The following is a 21461-nucleotide window of genomic DNA, read 5'->3' as shown; positions in this document are numbered from 1 at the left end:
ATCTCAAACAACAACATAGAGAGCAATCAAGGTCGACACCCAACATCAACCATCCCCCTCCACACACACCCAACACTTAGACACATGTATACCACACACATAAAAAATTGAATAAATATGCTTGGACAAAAATTAAGACTTTAGCTCACATATATTATATCACACTATTCTCATAAAACAAAAATGCCCATCGAGGGATACATTAGTAAACCACTGAAAAGAATTATAACAAATATTTATACTTATATAAACAGATATAAACTCAACTAAAAAGGAAAGTTTTAAAAAGACAATGCTTGAACTAATTCAAAAGGACAACAAATTTGGAACTGATTTGTCATTTTTTAAAATAATAAACTATTCTTACATAAAATAACAATCCCAACCAAACTTACGAACAAAAACAAAAACAAAAACAAACAAACAAAAATTTCTTTCTGGTAGCTACATTTTCTATTCTTCACATGATCCCCAAAGGAAAAACTAACATGTTGTCAGATCATATGTCTCTACACAATATATTACTGCTACCCAAAATAAGAAAATCTAGCTGAATTTTTATTAAAGTATATTTTTATTATTTAAAAATACTCACAGGTTTTATCATGCTATTATTTTCACAGTTAGAAGTCAAAATCTGGCATTTGTTATAGACATCAATCAGATCTAACATATTACTATTCTTCAAGAAATCATCGTAAGTCTTCTTAATGTCCTCATAATGATCAACCACTTCCATATTTTCAATGGGTAAGTTCAGCTTCTCGTGTACTAGGTATTTCCATGTCAGTAAGACATCACTGAGCATGACTGTAAATTCTCCATTGTGCTGAAAGAGATGACAGGATTGGGTGCTAGAATATCCATTTATTCATTAGCTTCCAATTGGAACAAGAAATACAAATAGCGTTTTGTTATAGTCAAGTCCAAGGTCTGATAAGTTTATTAAATCATTTAAACAATTAAAGTAAGTTTACACATAATAAACTTGATGAATAATAACCATTGCCTTCTTTCCTGAATTCAGTAAGTTTTTTTTCTTTTTTACTCAAAGTAAAAGGACGGGTAGGCACTCTGCCCTTATGCCTTGCAGGAGGCAGCAGCTGGCCACCGGTATTTTGGCCAGTGGCAGGCGGCAGCAGGAGCACACTGTGGGGTTGAGAAGGACGGACGAGGTGAGAGTCGCTTCGCCTCCTGCATTTCCTGCCCCTGGCACCACAAGGGGAGCGTTTCCTCCAGCAGAAGAGCTGGATAGTCTTACTTTTTTATAATTATGGTGGATAAATTAACAAGGATTGCTATTGTCAACCATGACAAATGTAAGCCTAAGAAATGTCAAGAGGAGTGCAAAAAGAGTTGCCCTGTGGTTCACATGGAAAAACTATGCATAGAGGTTACAACCCAGAGCAAAATAACATGGATTTCTGAAACTCTTTGTATTGGCTGTGGTGTTCATATTAAGAAATGCCTATTTGGAGCCTTATCAATTGTCAATTTACCAAGCAACTTAGAAAAAGAAGCAACACATCGACACTGTGCCAACGCCCTTAAACTACACAGGTTACCTACTCCTCGTCCAGGTGAAGTTTTAGGATTAGATGGAACTAACGGTTCTGGAAAGTCAACTGCATTAAAATTTTAGCAGGAAAGCAAAAGCCAGTTCTTGGAAAGTATGATGATCCTCCTGACTGGCAAGAAATTTTAACTTATTTCCATGGATCTGAATTACAAAATTAGATTAACAAGATTCTAGAAGATGACCTAAAAGCCATTAGCAAACATCAACACGTAGACCAAATTCCTAAGGCTGCCAAGGGGACAGTGGGGTCTATTTTGGACTGAAAAGATGAAACAAAGACACAGGCAATTGTATGTCAACAACTTGATTTAACCCACCTTAAAGGAATGTGGAAGATGAGTCAGGAGAGCTGCAGAGATTTGCATGTGCTGTCATTTGTATATAGAAAGCTGATATTGTTATTTGATGAACCTTCCAGTTACCCAGATATCAAGCAGCATTTAAAGGCCACTACAATTCAATCACTAATAAATCTGAATAGATACATCATTGTGGTACAGCATGACTGACGTGCATTAGACCGTCTCTTTGATTGCATCTGCTGTGTATGTGGTGTCCCGCGTGCTTATGGTGTCATCACCGTGCCTTTTAGTGTATAAGAAGGCATGAGATGGCTGTGTCCCGATACAAAACTTGTGGTTCAGAGCTGCATCACTGTTTTTTAAAGTAGCTGAGACAGCAAATGAAGAAGCAGTTAAAAAGATGTGTATGTATAAATATCCTGGGATGAAAAACAACATGGGAGAGTTTGAGCTAGCAATTTAACTGGAGAGTTTACAGATTCTGAAATCATGGTCATGCTGGGGGAAAATGGTACAGGTAAAACAATGTTTATCAGAATACTCGCTGGAAGCCTTGAACCTGATGAAAGAGGAGAAGTACCAGTCCTAAATGTCAGTTACAAGTCACAGAAAATCAGTCCCAAATCAGCTGGAAGTGTTCACCAGTTACTACATGAAAAGATCAGACTTTGCTTACACTCATCCACGATTTGTGACTGACGTAATGAAGCCACTGCAGGTGGAGAACTTCACTGATCAAGAGGTGCAGACATTATCTGGTGGTGAACTGCAGCGAGTAGCTCTAGCACTTTGTTTAGGCAAACCTACTGATGTCTATTTAATTGACAAACCATCTGCATACTTGGATTCTGAGCAAAGATTGATGGCAGCTCGAGTTGTCAAACGTTTCATTCTCCATGCAAAGAAGACAGCTTTTGTTGTGGAGCACAACTTCATCATGGCCACCTACCTAGCAGATCGGGTCATCGTTTTTGATGGGGTGCCATCTAAGAACACACTTGCAAACAGTCCTCTAACCCTTTAGGTTGGCATGAACAAATTTTTGTCTCAATTGGAAATTACATTCAGAAGAGAGATCCAAACAACTGGAGACCACGAATAAATAAGCCCAATTCAATTAAGGATGCAGAGCAAAAGACAAGTGAAGAGTACCTCTTCTTGGATGATTAGGCTGAATCTGAGAGCATCAAGCCATTTATTTACTGGAATTTGTGTTTTATGAAACTTTAATCAGGTGTTATAGCCCTACATACTGTGGAGCTTAAAATATGATTTTCATAACATAACATCAAAAGCCAGCAGTATTGTAAATTGTAGTTTAAGAACTTTCCTTAAAGACAAAACTCTTTTGTGTATAATACTCTAACATGAAGACATTACAACCTATTTTAAGAAAGGATGGTTGGTGGGCTGGAGAGATGGCTTAGCAGTTAAGCACTTGCCTGTGAAGCCTAAGGACCCCAGTTCGAGGCTCACTTCCCCAGGTACCACGTTAGCCAGATGCACAAGGGGGCGCACACGTCTGGAGTTCGTTTGCAGAGGCTGGAAGCCCTGGTGCGCCCATTCTCTCTCTCTCCTTCTATCTGTCTTTCTCTCTGTCTGTCGCTCTCCAATAAAAAATTTTAAAAAAAATTAAATATAAAAAAAAAATTAAATATAAGAAAGGATGGTTGGGCAGTGAGCTAAACTTCAATAGTATTAACTGGGGAACCATTTACTAATTATAATATTTATTCTTTCAGTTTTTTTAGCTAAAATATTTTTAATCTCTTATATAAAATTGCTAATGCCATGATGACTTCTCACAACATACAAGGTTTCAAGTGTTGGCCTTAAAATTTTGTAATGTAGATCAGGGGTTGTTAAAATTATTACATTTCCTTTCACTATTGTTTATAGGGACGGCAAAGCATCCGTGAACTTAGGTTCAAAACATGATTTTCTTTTTATTTCTTATGTGCCACCATGCTCAGCTCCGGAAAATAATTTTTATTCTTCCTTGCCTAAACACACTAAAAGGTAAAAAGCAACTCAAGTTTCTTTCTATCAGTACCCAGATGCTACTAATTAGGCAAAATTATTCCTTATCTTCAACATTTTTGGCATCCTATATTTCCTGGAAGAATTGTTTTTCTGGAAGAATACTATAGATTATAGAATTATATATTGTAGATTATAATCTGTCTACATTGACATATCAATATTTTATCTAAAATTTTTGTAAAAATTTATGTAAAATTTTTCTCAGTGTCTCTTCATTTTGATATCCATATGGTAAATTCTCAGTGCACATGTGACAAATTTTTTATTCATTTGCAAACAAAGAGACAGAGAGAGAGAGAGAGAAGAGGAGGAGGAGGAGAAAGAGGAAGAAGAAAGAATAGGCACACCTGGGCCTCTAGCCACTTCCAACAATCTCTCAAAATGAACATGCCACTTTGTGCATCTGGATTTACATGGGTACTGGGAATCAAACCTGGGTCATTAGACTTAGCAGCCATCTCTCTACCCCAACAGTTTGTTTTTTTTATCAAACACATTTTCCCAGATTAATATACTAGATATTAACAAAGGTGACTTCCAAAACTCATTAAAAGATTTTAACTACCCCTTTCCAATTCAACATGAAAAAGAAATGTGTTTAATAATGTGGTTCTGCGAAATGTAATAAGCTCTTTTCTACAGTTAAGTTTATTTTATACATTAGTAATTTCTGCTAGTACCAAGATCTTTCTATTACTTGAATTTAAAGATAGGCATGTAATTAAGTTATAAGTAGAATTGTAATTCTCTGAAATTAAGCTATAACATCATGTTTACCTAATGAATATAGGAAGAAATTAACACACTATGTTCTGTTAACTATATATTTAATATCTTTGTATTTTTATGATAACTAGCCACAAATGCTATGTACCATTCAAATGTATGACAAGTTCTTTGAGCTGTCCTAAAAACAAATAGCTCTTTAACTCATCCATATGGAGTAAAGAAAATTACCCTCACTGTCCTTATATAGGGACAAGTTATGTCATGAATATAAAACTTAACTACAGTCTATGAAACTAGCTCACTAAACAATACCCCTCCAAAAAAATTAGTAACTCTCAGGCTTTGGATCTGTGACTCAAACATAGACATATTTGTAATTTTCCAGCACTGCATCAAAAATTGGGTATTTTGAGGCTGGAGAGATGGATCAGTGGTTAAGGCACTTGCCTGCAAAGCCTAATGACCTGAATTTGATTTAAAGCCAAATGCATAAAGTGGCACATGCATCTGGAATTGGCAGCTAGAGGCCCTGGTACATTCATCTACCCCCTTGCAAATAAAATTATATTTTAAAAATTTATTTTAATACTTCCCAATCCCACAAAGATTATACTCCAGAACAATTCCAAGTGGTATTAAATTAAGTAAATTCAAGTATTTTGGGTTTTAGTACTAAATTGTTTTATCTCAAAAAGCTGTTTTAGTACAGCATCCCCTACACTTAAAACAAATTAAGAATGTTTCCTTAATATTAACATACAATTTATTATCAACTCATTGACTATAACTAGTTAAACTATGCAAGCTCATGATCTTCTGAAAAAGGTTTTGATTAGGTTAACAGTGTTTATATTGGGACTATAAAGACATTTTAAATCCAAATAAAAATGTGGTCCAGATAACAATTTCCATGATCAGGTGCCACCATAGCAGAATTTTCTATGATTCAAACCAGTAACAACTGATTGAGAGAGTCTGTGGTCAAATTGAAAAATATTTTGCTATGAAAACATGCCAGCTGGCTAAATATATAAAGGAAGTTCAAAGTGTTCAATTCTTTAATTCTCTGATAGACCCAACCAAGATTGCATTTCACAAGAACAAAATGAGAAAAGCAAGAGTTAGACGTTTTTTAGAACATTTGTACTCTGTACATCAATATTAACTTATAATAACTCAAATTTTTAAATAAAATGTACAATTCTACCTAACTGGTAGTGTTAAAGACCTCAGGTCTACTAAAGAACAATAATTCTGAGATCTTTTTTTTTTTTAATTGGCCAGGCTTGGTGGCACACGCCTTTATTATTTTTATTATTATTATTATTTATTTGAGAGCGACAGAGAGAGAGAAAGAGGCAGAGAGCAAGAGAGAGAATGGGCGTGCCAGGTCCTCAAGCCACTGCAAATGAACTCCAGATGCGTGCGCCCCCTTGTGCATCTGGCTAACGTGGTGAGCCTCGAACCAGGGTCCTTAGGCTTCACAGGCAAGTGCTTAACCACTAAGCCAACTCTCCAACCCAATTCTGAGATCTTGATTGAGTAAGATACTGAAATCTCCAAGTCAGTTGCTTTGGTTATAAAATAAAATTATACATATTAAAGAACATCTGATAAGTTGTGAGTAATCAAAATGTCTATTTTCTAATTTCTACTCAAAGTAAAATAATTATTGGAAGAGTAGAAGATAAACTGTAATACAACTTTAAAAGCATGTTAATTCTTATTTATTAGGTCATTTTCAAATCTGACAGCTTACCATAAATGCAGTAATTGTGAAGATGAAATAGGAGAAAGTTAGATTATTTTAGGCAGTTTCAGTTAGAAATTGAGGCTCAGACAGAACCAGGAGATGCTATCCCACACGCCAATCTTCCTTGGCAGGAATGGAATTTGTGTCTGATTAAGACTAATCTACAAGACTTGTCTATGATTGGCTACAGTGCCGCCTGCTGCCCACAGTCTAGCATACGGTGTGGGTGGGCTGCCTTATGGGGTCCGCCCTTCAAGTCTACAAACCAATTGGGTCTTTACCTTGCATAACTGAATCTGCCAAAAGAATATCTTCTCACCCACTATAAAGGCTGCATTCTGCCTCCTCCTCCCCACTCTGTGATTCCCCTGACCTTACCCTGTGCTGATTGGACAAACACCAGCTGGCCCCCTCATACCCAGCATAGCTGGGGTTGGGGGTGGGGAGGAGTGCAGCACTGCTTCTTGGTCTGAGTAATTCTCCGCTTGCCTGTTTTATCCCTTGGGGTAACGTCTCACGCTAATTACCTGTATGACTTTCCTTTGGTCTCTGAATCTACCATGTGCATGTGTCCCTTACACTTCAGATCTGCCACATGGGTGCTTTCACTAACTCTAGGCCTGCTACCTGTGCAGCGTCTCTAAACCCAGGTAAGGCAGCCATGGGTATTCGCTCTACGACTCATCTCTCTGAATTTCTTGGTCTCTGCTTTGATAAGTTTTCCTCTGCTATTCTTCCTTAAATTCCCACCGTTTGCCCCCTTAACTTCCTTCCATGGAGAAGCACAAGACAAATGCTATGTGTGTTTCTTCTAAATCTTTCCATATATGCACCTAAGTTCTACCCTCCATGTGATTGTGGTTCTACTCCAGTCTTTCCCTGAAAGCCTCAATTTCTCTTAAATTAGCTGTATGAGCTATCCTCCATGTACTTGTGGCTCTACTCCAGTCTGTCCTGTAAAACCTCAATTTCAGCTGGGCGTGGTGGTGCACGCCTTTAATCCCAGCATTTGGGAAGCAGAGGTAGGAGGATCTCCAAGATTTCAAGGCCACCCTGAGACTACATAGTGAATTCCAGGACAACCTGAGCTAGAGTGAGATCCTACCTCAAAAAATAAAAATAAAAATAAAAATAAAAAAACCCTCAATTTCTCTTAAATGAACCTTTTGAAGTATCCAGGCTTTGGTTACTCCTACAGTCATTTTGTGACTATTACAGAAGCCACATTTGGCACTGTGAGAACATATCCTGAAGATATAACTTATGATCTACATGTTTAAGAATACAGATGATAACTAGAAAACCCAATCATTGAAATAATTTAATATGCAAAAATCTCTACACAATAACATTAGAAACACATAGAAAAGATTCCTCCAAAAATTATCAGTCCAACAGTAATGCTCTCTAGTTAGACTGGATTAGACAAAATGCCATTTAAACAATTCAAAAGAATGATTCTAAATACACTCCAAGAAACCAAAGATGAAATCAAAAGAATCTAACAGGGAAACACAGGCCTGATGGAGAACCTAGGCAATCAACTTAATGAAATAAAGAAGTCAATACAAGATAAGGCTATAAAGCCAGGCAGGGTGGCGCATGCCTTTAATCCCAGCACTCAGGAGGCAGAGGTAGGAGGATTGCCCAGAGACTACACAGTGAATAGTTTACCCAGAGACTATATAGTGAATTCCAGGTCAGCCTGAGCTAGAGTGAGACCCTAACTCAAAAAAACAAAAAAACAAAAAAAAAAAAAAAAGAGAAAGAAAGAATTTACTCCAAATGAATCAAAGATGTTAACATCAGATCTGATACTACTAGATCTGAAAATACTAGAGGAAACACTTCAATATATAGGAATAGACAAGAACTTTTGGAATGAACCCCAATCACCCAGGAAATAAGAACACTAATCAACTGAACTGCTAGGAACTCATGAAATTAAGTACCTTTCCTACAGCAAAGGACACTAAACAGAGCAAAGAAGCAACATACAGAATGGGTGAAAATCTTTACCAGCTATATATCAGACAAAAGATAAATATCCAGGATACATAAAGTACTCAAGCAACTAAATAAAAAATTAAACAACACAATAAAAAAAAAAAAGGGCTATAAGGCCGGGCGTGGTGGTGCATGCCTTTAATCCCAGCACTCGGAGGCAGAGATAGGAGAATCACCGTGAGTTCGAGGCCACCCTGAGACTACATAGTTAATTCCAGAACATCCTGAGCTACAGTGAAACCCTACCTCGAAAAACCAAAAATCAACAACAACAAAAAAAAAAAAAAAAAAATAGGGGGCTATAAAACTGAATAGAATTTTCAAAAGAAGAAATACAGATGGCCTATAAACATCTAAAAAAATGTTCTATATCATTAGCCATCAGGAAAAGGCAAATTAAAAGCCGGGCATGGTGGCACGAGCCTTTAATCCCAGCACCAGGGAGACAGAGGTAGAAGGATTGCCGTGAGTTGGAGGCCACCCTGAGACTCCATAGTGAATTCCAAGTCAGCCTGGGCTAGAGTGAGACCCTACCTCAAAAAACCAAAACAAAAAAAGCAAATTAAATTAAAACTACTTTGAGATTCCATCTCACTCCTGTCAGAATGGCTATCATCAAGAAATCAAATCACAATAAATGCTGGAGAGGGTGTGGGGGAAAAGAAACCCTTCTCCATTGTTGGTGGTAATGTAAACTGGTATAGCCACTGTGGAGATTGATGTGTAAATTCCTGAGACAGCTAAAAATAGATTTACCATATGACCCAGCTATACCACTCCTTGGCATACACCCTAAGGACTCTACTTCTTACTATAGAAACACTTGTTCAACCCATGTTGACTGATGAATGGATAATGAAGATGTACACAGTGGAGTTTTTTTATTCAGTTGTAAAGAAAAACAAAATCATGAAATTTTCAGGGAAATGGATGGATCTGGAAAAGATTATACTAACCCAGCTCAGAAAGTCAAATGCCAAATGTTCTCTGTCATATGTGGATCCTAGTTTCAAATATTTAGATTTGAATGTGAGTTGGAGGAAAAGTCAGTAGTAAAGGCCAGGAAACTAAAAGGGGGCCATGAGGGAGGGAGGAGAAGGGAGGGCTTCAGAGGAGAGTGTAGTAGATATACAAGAGGATGGGCAGAGTACAAGGGGTAAATGGCCTAGGTAGGATCAGGGGAAGGGTTGGAGGAGAGGAAGGGGTGAGAAGGGATCTAATCAAAATTAAAGATGTTGTAAATAAGCCATATGGAAACCTCTCCTTTGCTAGCTAAATATATTTGTTAATCAAGAGGGAGGACAGGCAGAAGCACCATATGGGGATGAAAATGCTGTGGCCCAGAAGCACAAATGGTTACAAGAAAAATCCTGTGTCAGTGGACGGATGCCTTCCAGCAAGTTGTTTTCAGAAAGGCCCCTGGCTGGCCACCAGAACTAGATGCTAAGACCCTTTGTAGAACAATGAGAAATCAAGCTAGAGCTGAGATGGAAGCTTCCTCCCTGTTGACAAAGCTGACAGAATGCAGCAAATTGGGAGGGAAAAGTTATTTTGGTCTTAAACAGCAGTGGACCCTACAGGTCTTATGGCTGGCCAGTCAAGCCAAATGTGTTAAATGGTGCAATGGTGGCAGGTCTGTTATGGAGGAAACCAAATGTTCTGTGGTTGGTTTTGAAGCCTGCTCCATGGGAGAATATTCACACCTGGTACTGAAAACCTGATTAAAACCATATAACTAGGAGGGTCATAAGACCTAGGAGAGGGAGACAACTACTGCTGTTTGGCTAAATGAATATATTATATACACCAAACTGCCCTCTAAGTACTTCTGTTTATGCCCACATATTAATGCAGCTCTTGTTTTTGGTTAGAGAAGCTTTTCTTTTCATATGGTGGTAACCACTGAGGTGACGGAAAATGCACCAAAGTGCTCAGAAGAACTGACAGTAGAGTGTTTAGCACTAAGTAAGATATCTCTATCATATCCTCCAAGCCTCAGGGACCATTGTGGAAGAGATGGTAGAAAGAATGTAAGAATCAAAGGAAAGGGAGGAGTTCTTTGCAAAACTCTTCTGGACACAAAGTGGCCATGACCCTCATGATCTCACAGTGGCTAATGCTACATATGTAAGACCTGAATAATAGGAGGAAGAAAAAAATGACGACATCAAACAAGGAGACCAATTGGAAAGATAGAATTCAGAGAGATGGAGGGAGGGGATTATGATCATGGTAGATTGTCTATATGTAAGGAAGTTGTCAATAAGAAGTTTAAAAAAGGGGCTGGGAAGATGGCTCAGTGGTTAAGGCATTTGCCTATGAAGCCTAAGGACCCAGCTTTGATTCCCTAGTACCCACGTAAGCCAGATGCACAAGGTGGCACATGCATCTGGAGTTCATTTACAGTGGCTAGAGGTCCTAGTGCACCCATTCACTCTCTGCCTCTTCCTCTTCCTCTCTCTTAAATAAAATATTTTAAAAAAAAAAAAGTTAAAAAGAAAATCCAGAGCTCAAAGAATAAAAACACATAGTAAAGGATATATGCAACCAAATAATTCACCCTTTTATTACTATGTGTGATTTATGATTATGGTTACAAATGGAATAACATGTGTATCCTGCTTCAAACTGTTGCGTGTCTGGAATCTGAGCACAGTTGAGAATAGCTGAGCTATTTAATAGCTCTATACATGGAGAACTGAAATAAAACTAAGCTGTAACCTCCTGTCACTATGACACACATGCACACACACACACACACACACACACACACACTGTGAAAAACTCAACTGCCACTCGCCAGAACTTTCACAGTGAATCAGCAAGGAAAAAACTAGCAAGCTGAAAAAGACAACATGTGACTGCTTCAAACAAGCCTCAATAAAAACTGACTCCAACTGAGTATTTTAATATATCAGTCTCACAAGTGCTGGAATTACAAGGGTTAGCCACCATGCACTTTGAGACTGAGGTGGGATTATCACAAGCTTGAGGGCATCCTGGACTACACAAGATTCTGTCTGACTGACACAGATTTCTCTTAGGCCTTTAGCTAGCACCCCACCACCTACTCAGGGAGAGACTTGAACAGCCAACTCTATGATCATTCAGCTTGAAGAAGTTAAAGACTAGCCAGCATCCATTTCTTCAAACAGAAGAATGTCTTTTCAAGAGAGTGGGGATTGTGGAGGAATTAGTCAGGATAGTGGCCATAAGAGGGAGTAAAAAAGATATAACACAACGTACAAGCTCCAACAGAAAGAGAACTGAGCATCTGATCCAGGTCCATTCACTCAGCTCTCTCTCTCACCCAGGTGTGCCTACCCTTTCCTAAATCCAGACCAATCAGCTCTCTCTCCCTCAGTCTCACCTAAGTCCTATCAAAATCTATATATAGATTTTTGTTCTACACTTGGTATGAAAAAGATTATAAATATTAGTGACATAAGTATTGGAACCTATCTTGGTGACTCTGAGGCTAAAGCCTAAAACCCACTACAATAAGATTAACACTACAGGCCAGAGAGATGGCTTAGAGATTAAGCACTTGCCTGTGAAGCTTAAGGACCCTGGTTCGAGGCTTCATGATTCCCCATGACCCACTTTAGCCAGATACACAAGGGGGTGCACTGGAGTTCGCTTGCAGTGGCTGGAGGCCCTGACATGCCCATTCTTTCTGTCTGTTGATCTCAAATAAGTAAACAAAAATAAACAAAAAAGATTAACAATAGGTGCTTACCAGCTGGGTAAGGTCTCTTTCTGGATTTTCCCCTTTCCTGCTCGGCTCTCACATGTGCTCTCAACACTCTCATGAACTCTCCTCTCTTTTTATTTTGTTTTTTCAAGATAGGGTCTCACTCTCACTCTAACTCAGCCTGACCTGGAATTGTCTATGTAGGGTAGGTAGCCTTGAGCTCGTGGTGATTCTTCTACCTCTGCATTCTGAGTGCTGGGATTAAAGGTGTGCACCACCACACCTAGCTTCTTTTCTTCTCAATCTAATAGTCTTTCTAAGCCTTCAAAAAAAAAAAAAAAATGCTGGGCATGGTGGCACACACCTGTAATCCCAGCTGGAGAGGCAGAGACAGGAAGATCCCTGGGGCTCACTGGCCCATAAATTTAGCCTAATTGGTGAGCTCTAAGCCAATGAATTCCTGTCTCAAACAACAACAAAAAGTGAATACTCTTCACGGGAACTTTGCCTAATAATGAATTTGTGCTAAGCTACCGAACAGTTATCCAACATGATAGAAAATTGGTTTACTCCTTGGAGAAGGCAAAAAGGAAAACAACAACAGAACAATGGACTAAAGAGAAAAGCTGAGGACAGGAAAATACCAGTGAAATCCATGTATAATTTTTGACCTCTCATTAAGCACCCAACTTATTGCAGCTTCATTTATGCCACTCATAGAGGAAGAAAGATGTATGTCATCATAAAGATGCTGACATCAGATTCCCAGTCAGATTCACTTGACAAGCCCCATCCTTGCACATGCAATGGGCATCTAGCATTTCACTTAAATTTCACTAAACCAAGTGTGGTGGTGCACGCCTTTAATCCCAGCACTTGAGAGGCAGAGGTAGGAGGATCGCTGAGAGTTCAAGGCCACCCTCGAACTACATAGTACATTCCAGGTCAGCCTCGAAAAACAAAAAACAACAACAAATGATCACAAGGAAAGCATATGATAGGAGAAAGGAAACTCCTTCCAAAACAACTACACAAGCATATTTTTAAATATGTTTGTTTGTTTATTTATTTATTTATAAGCAGAATGAAACAGAAGAGAGACAGAATGGGCATGCCAGGCCCTCCAGCCACCACAAACGAACGCCACATGTATGTGCCACTTTGGGCGTCGGGCTTTACATGGGTACTGAGGAGTCGAACCCCAGTCACTAGTGCTGCCGTCAGGTTCGCAGTGCTGGTAGAAATCACCCGACCAAGAGCAGCTTGTGGGGAAAAAAGAGGCTTATTTTGGCTTACAGGCTCGAGGGGGAAGCTCCATGATGGCAGAGAAAATGATGGCATGAGCAGAGGGTGGACATCACCCCCTGGCCCACAGAAGATGGACAACAGAAACAGAAGAGTGTGCTAAACACTGTCAAGGGGAGACTGGCTATAATACCCTTAAGCCCACCGCCAACAATGTGCTGCCTCCAGGAGATGTTAATTTCCAGTTGTCATCGGTTGGGGAAACTAGCATTTAGAAGATTTAAATTTCTGGGGGACACCTGAATTAAACCACCACACTAGGCTTTGCAGGCAAGTGCCTTAACTACTGAGCCATGTCTCCAGCCCAAACATCTTTCACTACCCAGCACAAGACAGCCACTGAAATCAATGTATGCTTCAAAACTCAAACTCTTCTCTCACCAGGCATGGTGGTGCATGCCTTTAATCCCAGCACTTGGGAGGCAGAAGTAGGATCAAAATGAGTTTGAGTTGAAGACCAGTCTGAGACTAGAGCGAGACCCCACCTCTTCTTCCAAAAGGACTTTCTCCTTCCTTTATCCCTCCTACAAATCTTCCCCTTCCTTCCTGCATCCAGAATATAACTAAAAGCAAGCCTTTCTCTATCCCTTTAGCACACATCAACCCTTTTCTTCCATGAGTACAGCTACCCCCTAGCTCACTAAGCTCAGCTACCCACCAAAGAATCAATTTGGAGTGCATTGTTAAGGTAGTGTTGTAGTCACTCTTCCATTGCTGGGACGAACTTCCAACCCAGACACAGCTTATGGGAGGAAGGAATTTATTTCAAGCTCACAGATCCAGGGGGAAGTTCCATTAGTGATAAAAGAAACAATTTCCATACATACAACCAGAAAAAAACAAAACAAAGTAATAAGCAGGACTGAGAGATGGCTTAGAGTTAAGGCAACTGCTGTGGAACCTGTGGACTCATGCTCGACTCTCTCCAAGTCCCATGTAAGCCAGACACATGGTGACGCAAGCATGCAATGTTGCATGTACACACAAGGGGATGCCCTGGCATGCCAATCATTCTCTCTTATTAAAAAAAAATTTTTTTAAAAGCTGAGTGTGTTGGTACATGGCTTTAATCCCAACACTCAGAGGTAGGAGGATCACCGTGACTTCAAGGCTACCCTGAGAACACAGTGAATTCCAGGTCAGCCTGAGCTAGAATGAGACTCTACCTCAAAAATAAAAATAAAAACAAATTAAAAAGCCAGTCTGTCAAGCTTCCCTCAAAAAAGAAAAAAGCAGTAAGCGGCAGAGACCACCCCAGAGCTAAGACTTCTCTGCATACCTTTGGACTGGAATTCTGATCTGCCACCAAATACACCTTTGGGCTGGACACCAGGATCCACCCTCAGTGACACCTCCTTCAGCCAGGCAGCTGGAGACCCAAGTTACAAGCTTTAATAAAACATGTGAGTTGGGCTTAGTGGTTAAGGCATTGGCCTGCAAAGCCAAAGGACCCAGGTTCAATTCCTCAGGACCCAAGTAAGCCAGATGCACAAGGGGGCACATGCATCTGGAGTTCATTTGCAGTGGCTGGAATCCCTGGCACGCCCATTCTCTCTGTCTCTCTCCCTCTCAAATAAATAAATAAAAATAAAAATATTTTTTTAAAAATGTGAGTCTACTGGGGACATACATTCAAACCCCACCACAGGCTGTTACTAGCTCGTCAGTGCAGATGAAAAGAATTTGCAGAACTGGAGCACAGGAGTCAGTGGTTTGGTTCTCATTCTCTCTGGTATTTTATTTCTCTCCCCCCACCCTCTCTGTGTGTGTGTGTGTGTGTGTATGTGTGTGTGTGTGTGAACTTAGGGCCTTGAGGCACTCTATTACTAAGATCTCTCCAGCCTCTTTTTGCTTCCTATGTTGAGACAGGGTCTCCTGAAGCTGCCTGGAAGCTTTACACCATTCTGTCATCCTTGAATTTGCAATCCTCTTGTGTCATCTTTCTGAGTAGCTATAATTACAAGGCTACAGCACCAAGCCTGGTAGAGCCTTTTTTTTTTTTTTTTTTTCCTGTTTTGTTTTTTCAGGTAGGGTCTCATTGTAGCCCAGGCTGACCTCAAATTCACTATGTAGTGTTAGGCTGGCTTTGAACTCACAGTAGTCCTCCTCCTTCTGCCTCCCGAGTGCTGGGATTAAAGGCGTGTGCCACCATGCCCGGCTAGGAGACCGTATTTTTTAGAAGTTCTCCTAAGTGACTCTGATGCACAAGCTAAACTGGGAATAATTACTCTGTCCCTCAGAGCTGAAGCTAAATATGAAGTATGTATTGATTGTACCAAAATAAAAATGCTAAATGCCTTTCAGAGATTCTTTTAGGAAACAAGGTAATATACTAACAGGAAAGAATTTAACCATAATAGTTATATGCTTAAACATTTTATTATTTATTTATTTGACAGAGAGAGCGTGAGTGAGTGAGAACAGGCATGCCAGGGCCTCCAGCCACTGCAAACGTACTCCAGACGTTTGCGCCTCCTTGTGCATCTGGCTAACATGGGTCCTGGGGAATCTAACCTGAGTCCTTTGGCTTTGCAGGCAAATGCGTTAACTGCTAAGTATCCCTCCAGCCCAATAGTTGCATATTTAATCTTGAGACTTTCCATGAAAATCAAAGGTGCTCCATGTTTAAATGTATATATGAAGGCCCTCATTTTGAAATGCAGATACATATTTTGACACAGATACACAGAGGTGTTTCTGAAAGCAGCATATTAAAAGGGGATGAATAATGCAAACAAAAAAATGCACTTATGCTTGAGCTTACTCAAATGAACAGCAACTGAAATGCAACTTGAAACAACAACAAAAAAGCCACATTTCAAAGTAAATATAGTTTACATACCTGTTTATTGTTCTCCGCCATGGAAAGCTGCAGAGCCAGGAGCATGGAGTCTGCACCACATAAAGTAGCTCTTTCAGAGTTACAGAGAGCATGCCGGTTCCTTCTAAACTCTTTAATCATATGCAAGACAGATGCCTGATTAAGCACAGCCATTCTCTGAAAGCTGAACAGAATACAATGTTAAATTGCCTTCTTTTAATTGGAAATTAACATTTAACATGTGTAAGCATGCATGGTTAGAGCAAAGCAAGTAGTGAGCAAGAGGTCATTTCATATTTACCAAGATTGCTTTTAATTAAATTTAGGAAAACAGAATAATATGATTTCTGTCCAATCATATTTTTTTCTGCTTTAGTTTTCTTAAGCCAAATCTTTGGAAATAACAAAATCTAACCTTCAATTTTGAAAATTCACATAAAACAGACATGTAAATTCTGCAAAATTATAATCATAGGCATAGACATAAGTAATTAAAGTTCTATTTTAAAGTATTTGTCTGGAGGCTGGGGACATAGTACAGAAAGTAAAATGCTTGCTGTGTAAGCATGAGGACCTGAATCCCAGCACCTATGTAAAAGGCAGGCATGGCTGTGTGCATCTGTAACCCCAGTGCAGAGGAGGCAGAAACTGGAGGATCCCTGAAGCTTTTTTAAATAGCTAGTCTAGAGCAATTAGTGAGCTCTAGGTTAAGTGTGAGATCTTGTCTCAAAAACTAACATGGGGCCTAGAGAGATGACTCAGCAGTTAAGGCACTTGCCTGCAATGCTTAAAGACCTGGGTTCAATTCCACAGTACCCATGTAAAGCCAGATTTACAAAGTGGTGGCACATGTATCTGGAGTTCATTTGGAGTGGCTAAAAGCCCTGGCACCCATTCTCATTCTCTCTCTCTCTCTCCAAAAATAAAATAATATGAACAGTGACTGGGAAAGACACTGAATGTGGACCTCTGGCCTTCATATACACACATCCCTATGTGCCCACGACTATAAGCATATACAGATATGCATACACCACAACCACACAAACACACATAAAATGCCTGTTTTGAGAAAGATGACAATACTATGTGGCAGATTCTAACATTCCCCCAAAGAGAGAGCCTGTTTTTCTACTCATTTTAATCTGAGCAAGTCTTGTGACTTCATTTGATTAAGATACAATGCGAAGAATACTGAACCCAGGCCTTAAAGAGTAAAGACAGCTAAGCAGAGTAGTTGGTACAGCATGTCTGCTTTAAGGCAGCCAGGGAACTTAGATGTGGGAGGGTATACAGTAACAGGGCCTCCCTATACTAAACTGTTTGCATAAACAATATAGTTTATGCTGAACACTTCATTTCTTTCTGAGTCTGGATGTTTGGCACATGCCAGAGGATGCTTCTCAGCTCAGCCCTGAATGAAAACTATGACATAAAGTCTTGATCAGGCGTCCCTTGCAGATATTGCACATGCATAGTCACAACCTCTTACAGAAGGAATCGCTAAGCATGACCTTGTGGTTTCCACCAGAGGAGGACATTTAGAAGCCTGCCCTTGGTCTCCCATTGCTTTGTTCTACCTGCCTATTCCTTAGCTGAGTTATTCTGTATCTTTTTCCTGAGGACATACACTAATGCTGAATCCTCTGAGCCCTCTAACAGGTCATCAAATCTCGGGTGGTTGTAGAGAGCTCCCGACACAAGGCTTCATCTCATGAGTCTCGATGGACTGAACCTGCTGCATGAGGAAATCCAAGCAAGCCTACTGAAGAAGACATGTGAAGAAAACCAAAATACTCCAGTTGACACTACCAACTCAGACACATGAATGAAGGAGGCTGCCTTAGACCAGCTGGCTGCAGGAGAATCAGCCAGACAAACTACAGCAACGTGAGGGAGTCCAGGCAAGGCCAGCATAAGAATCGACTAGCAGCCTAGCCCAAAATGCTCACCCGAAAGAGCCATAAGCTAACACACTGGTTGTCATTTTACAGCCACCTCGTGACACATCAAACAAACAGCTAATAAAATACCTAACATTTAGGAGTTACCAGGTATTAGATACTTTACAAAAGCTTAATATCAATTACCTCAGATTCTCAAAGTGTCCTAATCAGATAGGTCATATTTATACTGAAGAATGTAATGCCCAATGTCATTCAGCTAGTAAATGGCCAAACATAAACACCCAAGGTTTCAACGTGCAAATACTGGGCTGTTAACTCACTATTTCATAACTTCTCCCGATGAATATAAAAGCCTTTCACAATAATCTGCAGTAGCGCCAGCATTCTGTGCACCGAGCCTGTACAAGGCGGCCAACTTCTCTCTAAGTTTACAAATATGCCTGCTAAGTTATTTTCCTTTGTTTTAACTGAATCTCCAACGCATTCAGATTTTCCTGTGATATTTTCCATACTCATGTTAACAGACTCCTTCCATTATCCTTGTCTTCTATTTTTATGTAGCATAAACAGAAGCTCATATGTTTACAGTGTATCTCAGGTTTTTTTAGTTAGCCTAAAAATTTTCATATAGGTATATCATTGTACTTTGACAATATTTACCATTTATCATTCTCTCCTCCCCTTCCAATTACTTTTCTTTCTCCTTCAAACAGAACCCTTCTGCTACCATGTAACTCTGGGTTAGAGTAAGACCCTACCTCAAAAAAAAAAAAAAAAAATCTTCTGGACGTGGTGGCACACACCTTTAATCTCAGCACTCGGGAGGCAGAGGTAGGAGGATCGCCATGAGTTCGAGGCCACCCTGAGAATACATAGTGAATTCCAGGTTAGCCTGAGCTAGAGTGAAACCCTACCTTGAAAAAAAAAAATCACATCCAAGGACTGGAGAGATGGCTAAGTGGTTAAGGTACTTGCGTGGAAAGCCTAACAACCCAGGTTCAAGTCCCCAGCACCCACATAAAGCCAGGTACACAAAGTGGCATATGTACCTGGAGATATATTTGTAGCAGCTGGAGGTCCTAGTGCACCCATTCTCTCCCTCTCTCTCTCTCTCTCTGCTTGCAAATAAGATAAGTCCTTTTTTAAAAAAGAATTTAGTAATTATAGGATTACCATCCTTTAAAAAATATATCATACTCTGACTGGAGAAATGGCTCAGCAGTTAAGGCACTTCCCTGCAAAGCCTAAGGACCTGGGTTCAATTCCCAAGTACCCAGGTAAACCAGATGCACAAGGTAGCACATACACCTGGCATTCATTTGCAGTAGCTAGAGGCCTTGGTGCACCCATTCTCTCTCCCTCTCTCAAGTAAATAAGATAAAATATTAGCTGCCAAAAATTAAAAAAGAAAAAAGATGGGCTGAAGAGATGGCTCAGCAGTTAAGGCTCTTGCCTGTAAAGCCTAAGGACCCATGTTCCCCTCTCCAGGTCCCATATAAGCCAGGCACAAGCAGGCAAGGTTACACATGTGTACAAGGAGGCATGAGCGTCTGGAGTTTGATTGCAGTGGCTGGAGGTCCTGGCCAATGCATTCCCTCTTTCTCTTTCTATCACCTTAAAAAAAAAAAAAAAAAAAAAAGGCCAGTCTGTTGGGCTTACCTCAAGAAAACAAATTTTTTTAACTTGAGAAAAATATTAGCTGGCATGATGATGCACACTTTTAATCCAGCACTCAGGAGCTAGAGATAGGAAAACCGATATGAGTTTGAGGCTGGTCTCACTCTACATAGTGAATCCCAAGTCAGCCTGGGCTAGGGTGAGACCCTACCTCAAAAAAAAAAAAAAAATCACAATCCTTTCTTAAAAGAAAAAAAATAGTGAAGAAGCAAATAACACATAACCCTCAGTGATATGATTAGTTTGCCTGAAATAACTTTTTAACCTAATTTTAAAGTATAATGTGGTGAAACACACCTTTAATCCCAGCACTCGGGAGGCAGAGCTAGGAGGATCACAGTGAGTTGGAGGCTAACCTGAGACTACATAGTGAATTCCAAGTCAGCCTGGGCTAAAGCCAGAGCCATCCTCAAAAAATAAATAAACAAACAAACAAACAAAATCCTAGCTGGGCGTGGTGGCACACGCCTTTAATCCCAGCAGTTGGGAGGCAGAGGTAGGAGGATCACTGTGAGTTCAACGCCGAGATTACATAGTAAATTCCAGGTCAGCCTGAGCTAGAGTGAAACCCTGCCTTGAAAAATAAAAAAAAATTTTTAAAAGATTAAATAAATAAACAAAATTCTATAAATGAAAACTCCTGGAATTATATTATCCTGCACCCCACCTCTACCACTTACTAGCTATGAGATCTTGGCCAAGTTGCATCAATTCTCCCTGTATAGTGAAGATGAGAACAGTTCCTATCGTATAGGGTTTTATGAGGTGTCAAAGACATCAAAACATGTAAAGTTTTTAGAGCAAAGCCTAAGACATTAAAAAGCACATTAGCGGGCTAGAGAGATGGCTTAGTGGTTAAGCGCTTGCCTGTGAAGCTTAAGGACCCCGGTTCGAGGCTCGGTTCCCCAGGTCCCACGTTAGCCAGATGCACAAGGAGATGCACGCGTCTAGAGTTCGTTTGCAGAGGCTGGAAGCCCATTCTCTCTCTCTCCCTCTATCTGTCTTTCTCTCTGTGTCTGTCGCTCTCAAATAAATAAATAAAATAAAAATTTTTTTTAAAAAAAAGCACATTAGCTATTGTCACGTATGATGAGTTCCTAGACTGTCTTGAGTTAAAATTAAAGAGTATTACTGCTAGTGATGAGCAGTACTCATCTAGGAGACTGCAACTTTTAGAAAGGAGTTAGCACTAGATAGAACATGCAGGCTGTGTAGTCTGTAACACAACTACTCAACTTGACCTTGCAGTGTGAAAGCAACCAGGAAAATAAGCAAGTAGACAGGCGTGGTGGCGCACACCTTTGAGGTAGGAGGATGGCTATGAGTTTGAGGTCAGCCTGAGCTAAAGTGAGACCGTACCTCGTAAAAGAACAAAACAAAAGAATGTATCTTATACGTTTAAATAGCAGGTGGAAAAAGAATATTTTGTGACCTGTGAAACAAACACAAATGGTGGTGCCTGTGTGAGTGCTGAGTGCTGGGATTAAAGGTGTGCACCACCACGCCCAACTGAAGTCGTAATTCAGGAGCTGGCTACCCAAAACAGGCAGTGGGGGTGGCAGGTCAAGCGGGGCTGTAGTCCCAGTTCCTCCAGCGGTTCTTCCACTGGCCAAGTCAGCCTAGGCGATAAGCTTTAGACCTGGC

At 40.0% G+C, this 21461-nt stretch overlaps 1 protein-coding gene and 1 pseudogene across 5 annotated transcripts in view; one reads left to right on the top strand and one right to left on the bottom strand.

The window, feature by feature from the left end:
* The window catches only part of LOC101599316 (PARP1 binding protein), a 70861-nt gene that overhangs the window by 46462 nt on the left and 2938 nt on the right, over positions 1-21461 (bottom strand). For 4 of the 5 annotated variants that reach the window (XM_045153231.1, XM_045153233.1, XM_045153235.1 and 1 more), the window contains 2 exons: positions 16255-16417; positions 596-829 (listed from right to left, as the gene is read on the bottom strand). In XM_045153231.1, the coding sequence (XP_045009166.1) occupies positions 596-829; positions 16255-16417 (397 nt within the window). The remainder of the gene's footprint in view (positions 1-595; positions 830-16254; positions 16418-21461) is intronic. The other variant, XM_045153234.1, reaches the window with a different exon arrangement.
* Positions 1274-3051, top strand: LOC101599023 (annotated as a pseudogene).

Source organism: Jaculus jaculus, chromosome 6 (genome assembly GCF_020740685.1).
Source record: "Jaculus jaculus isolate mJacJac1 chromosome 6, mJacJac1.mat.Y.cur, whole genome shotgun sequence".
Taxonomy (NCBI): domain Eukaryota; kingdom Metazoa; phylum Chordata; class Mammalia; order Rodentia; family Dipodidae; genus Jaculus; species Jaculus jaculus.
Note: the sequence above shows the minus strand (reverse complement) of the source record. Positions and strands in the feature narration are given on the sequence as shown.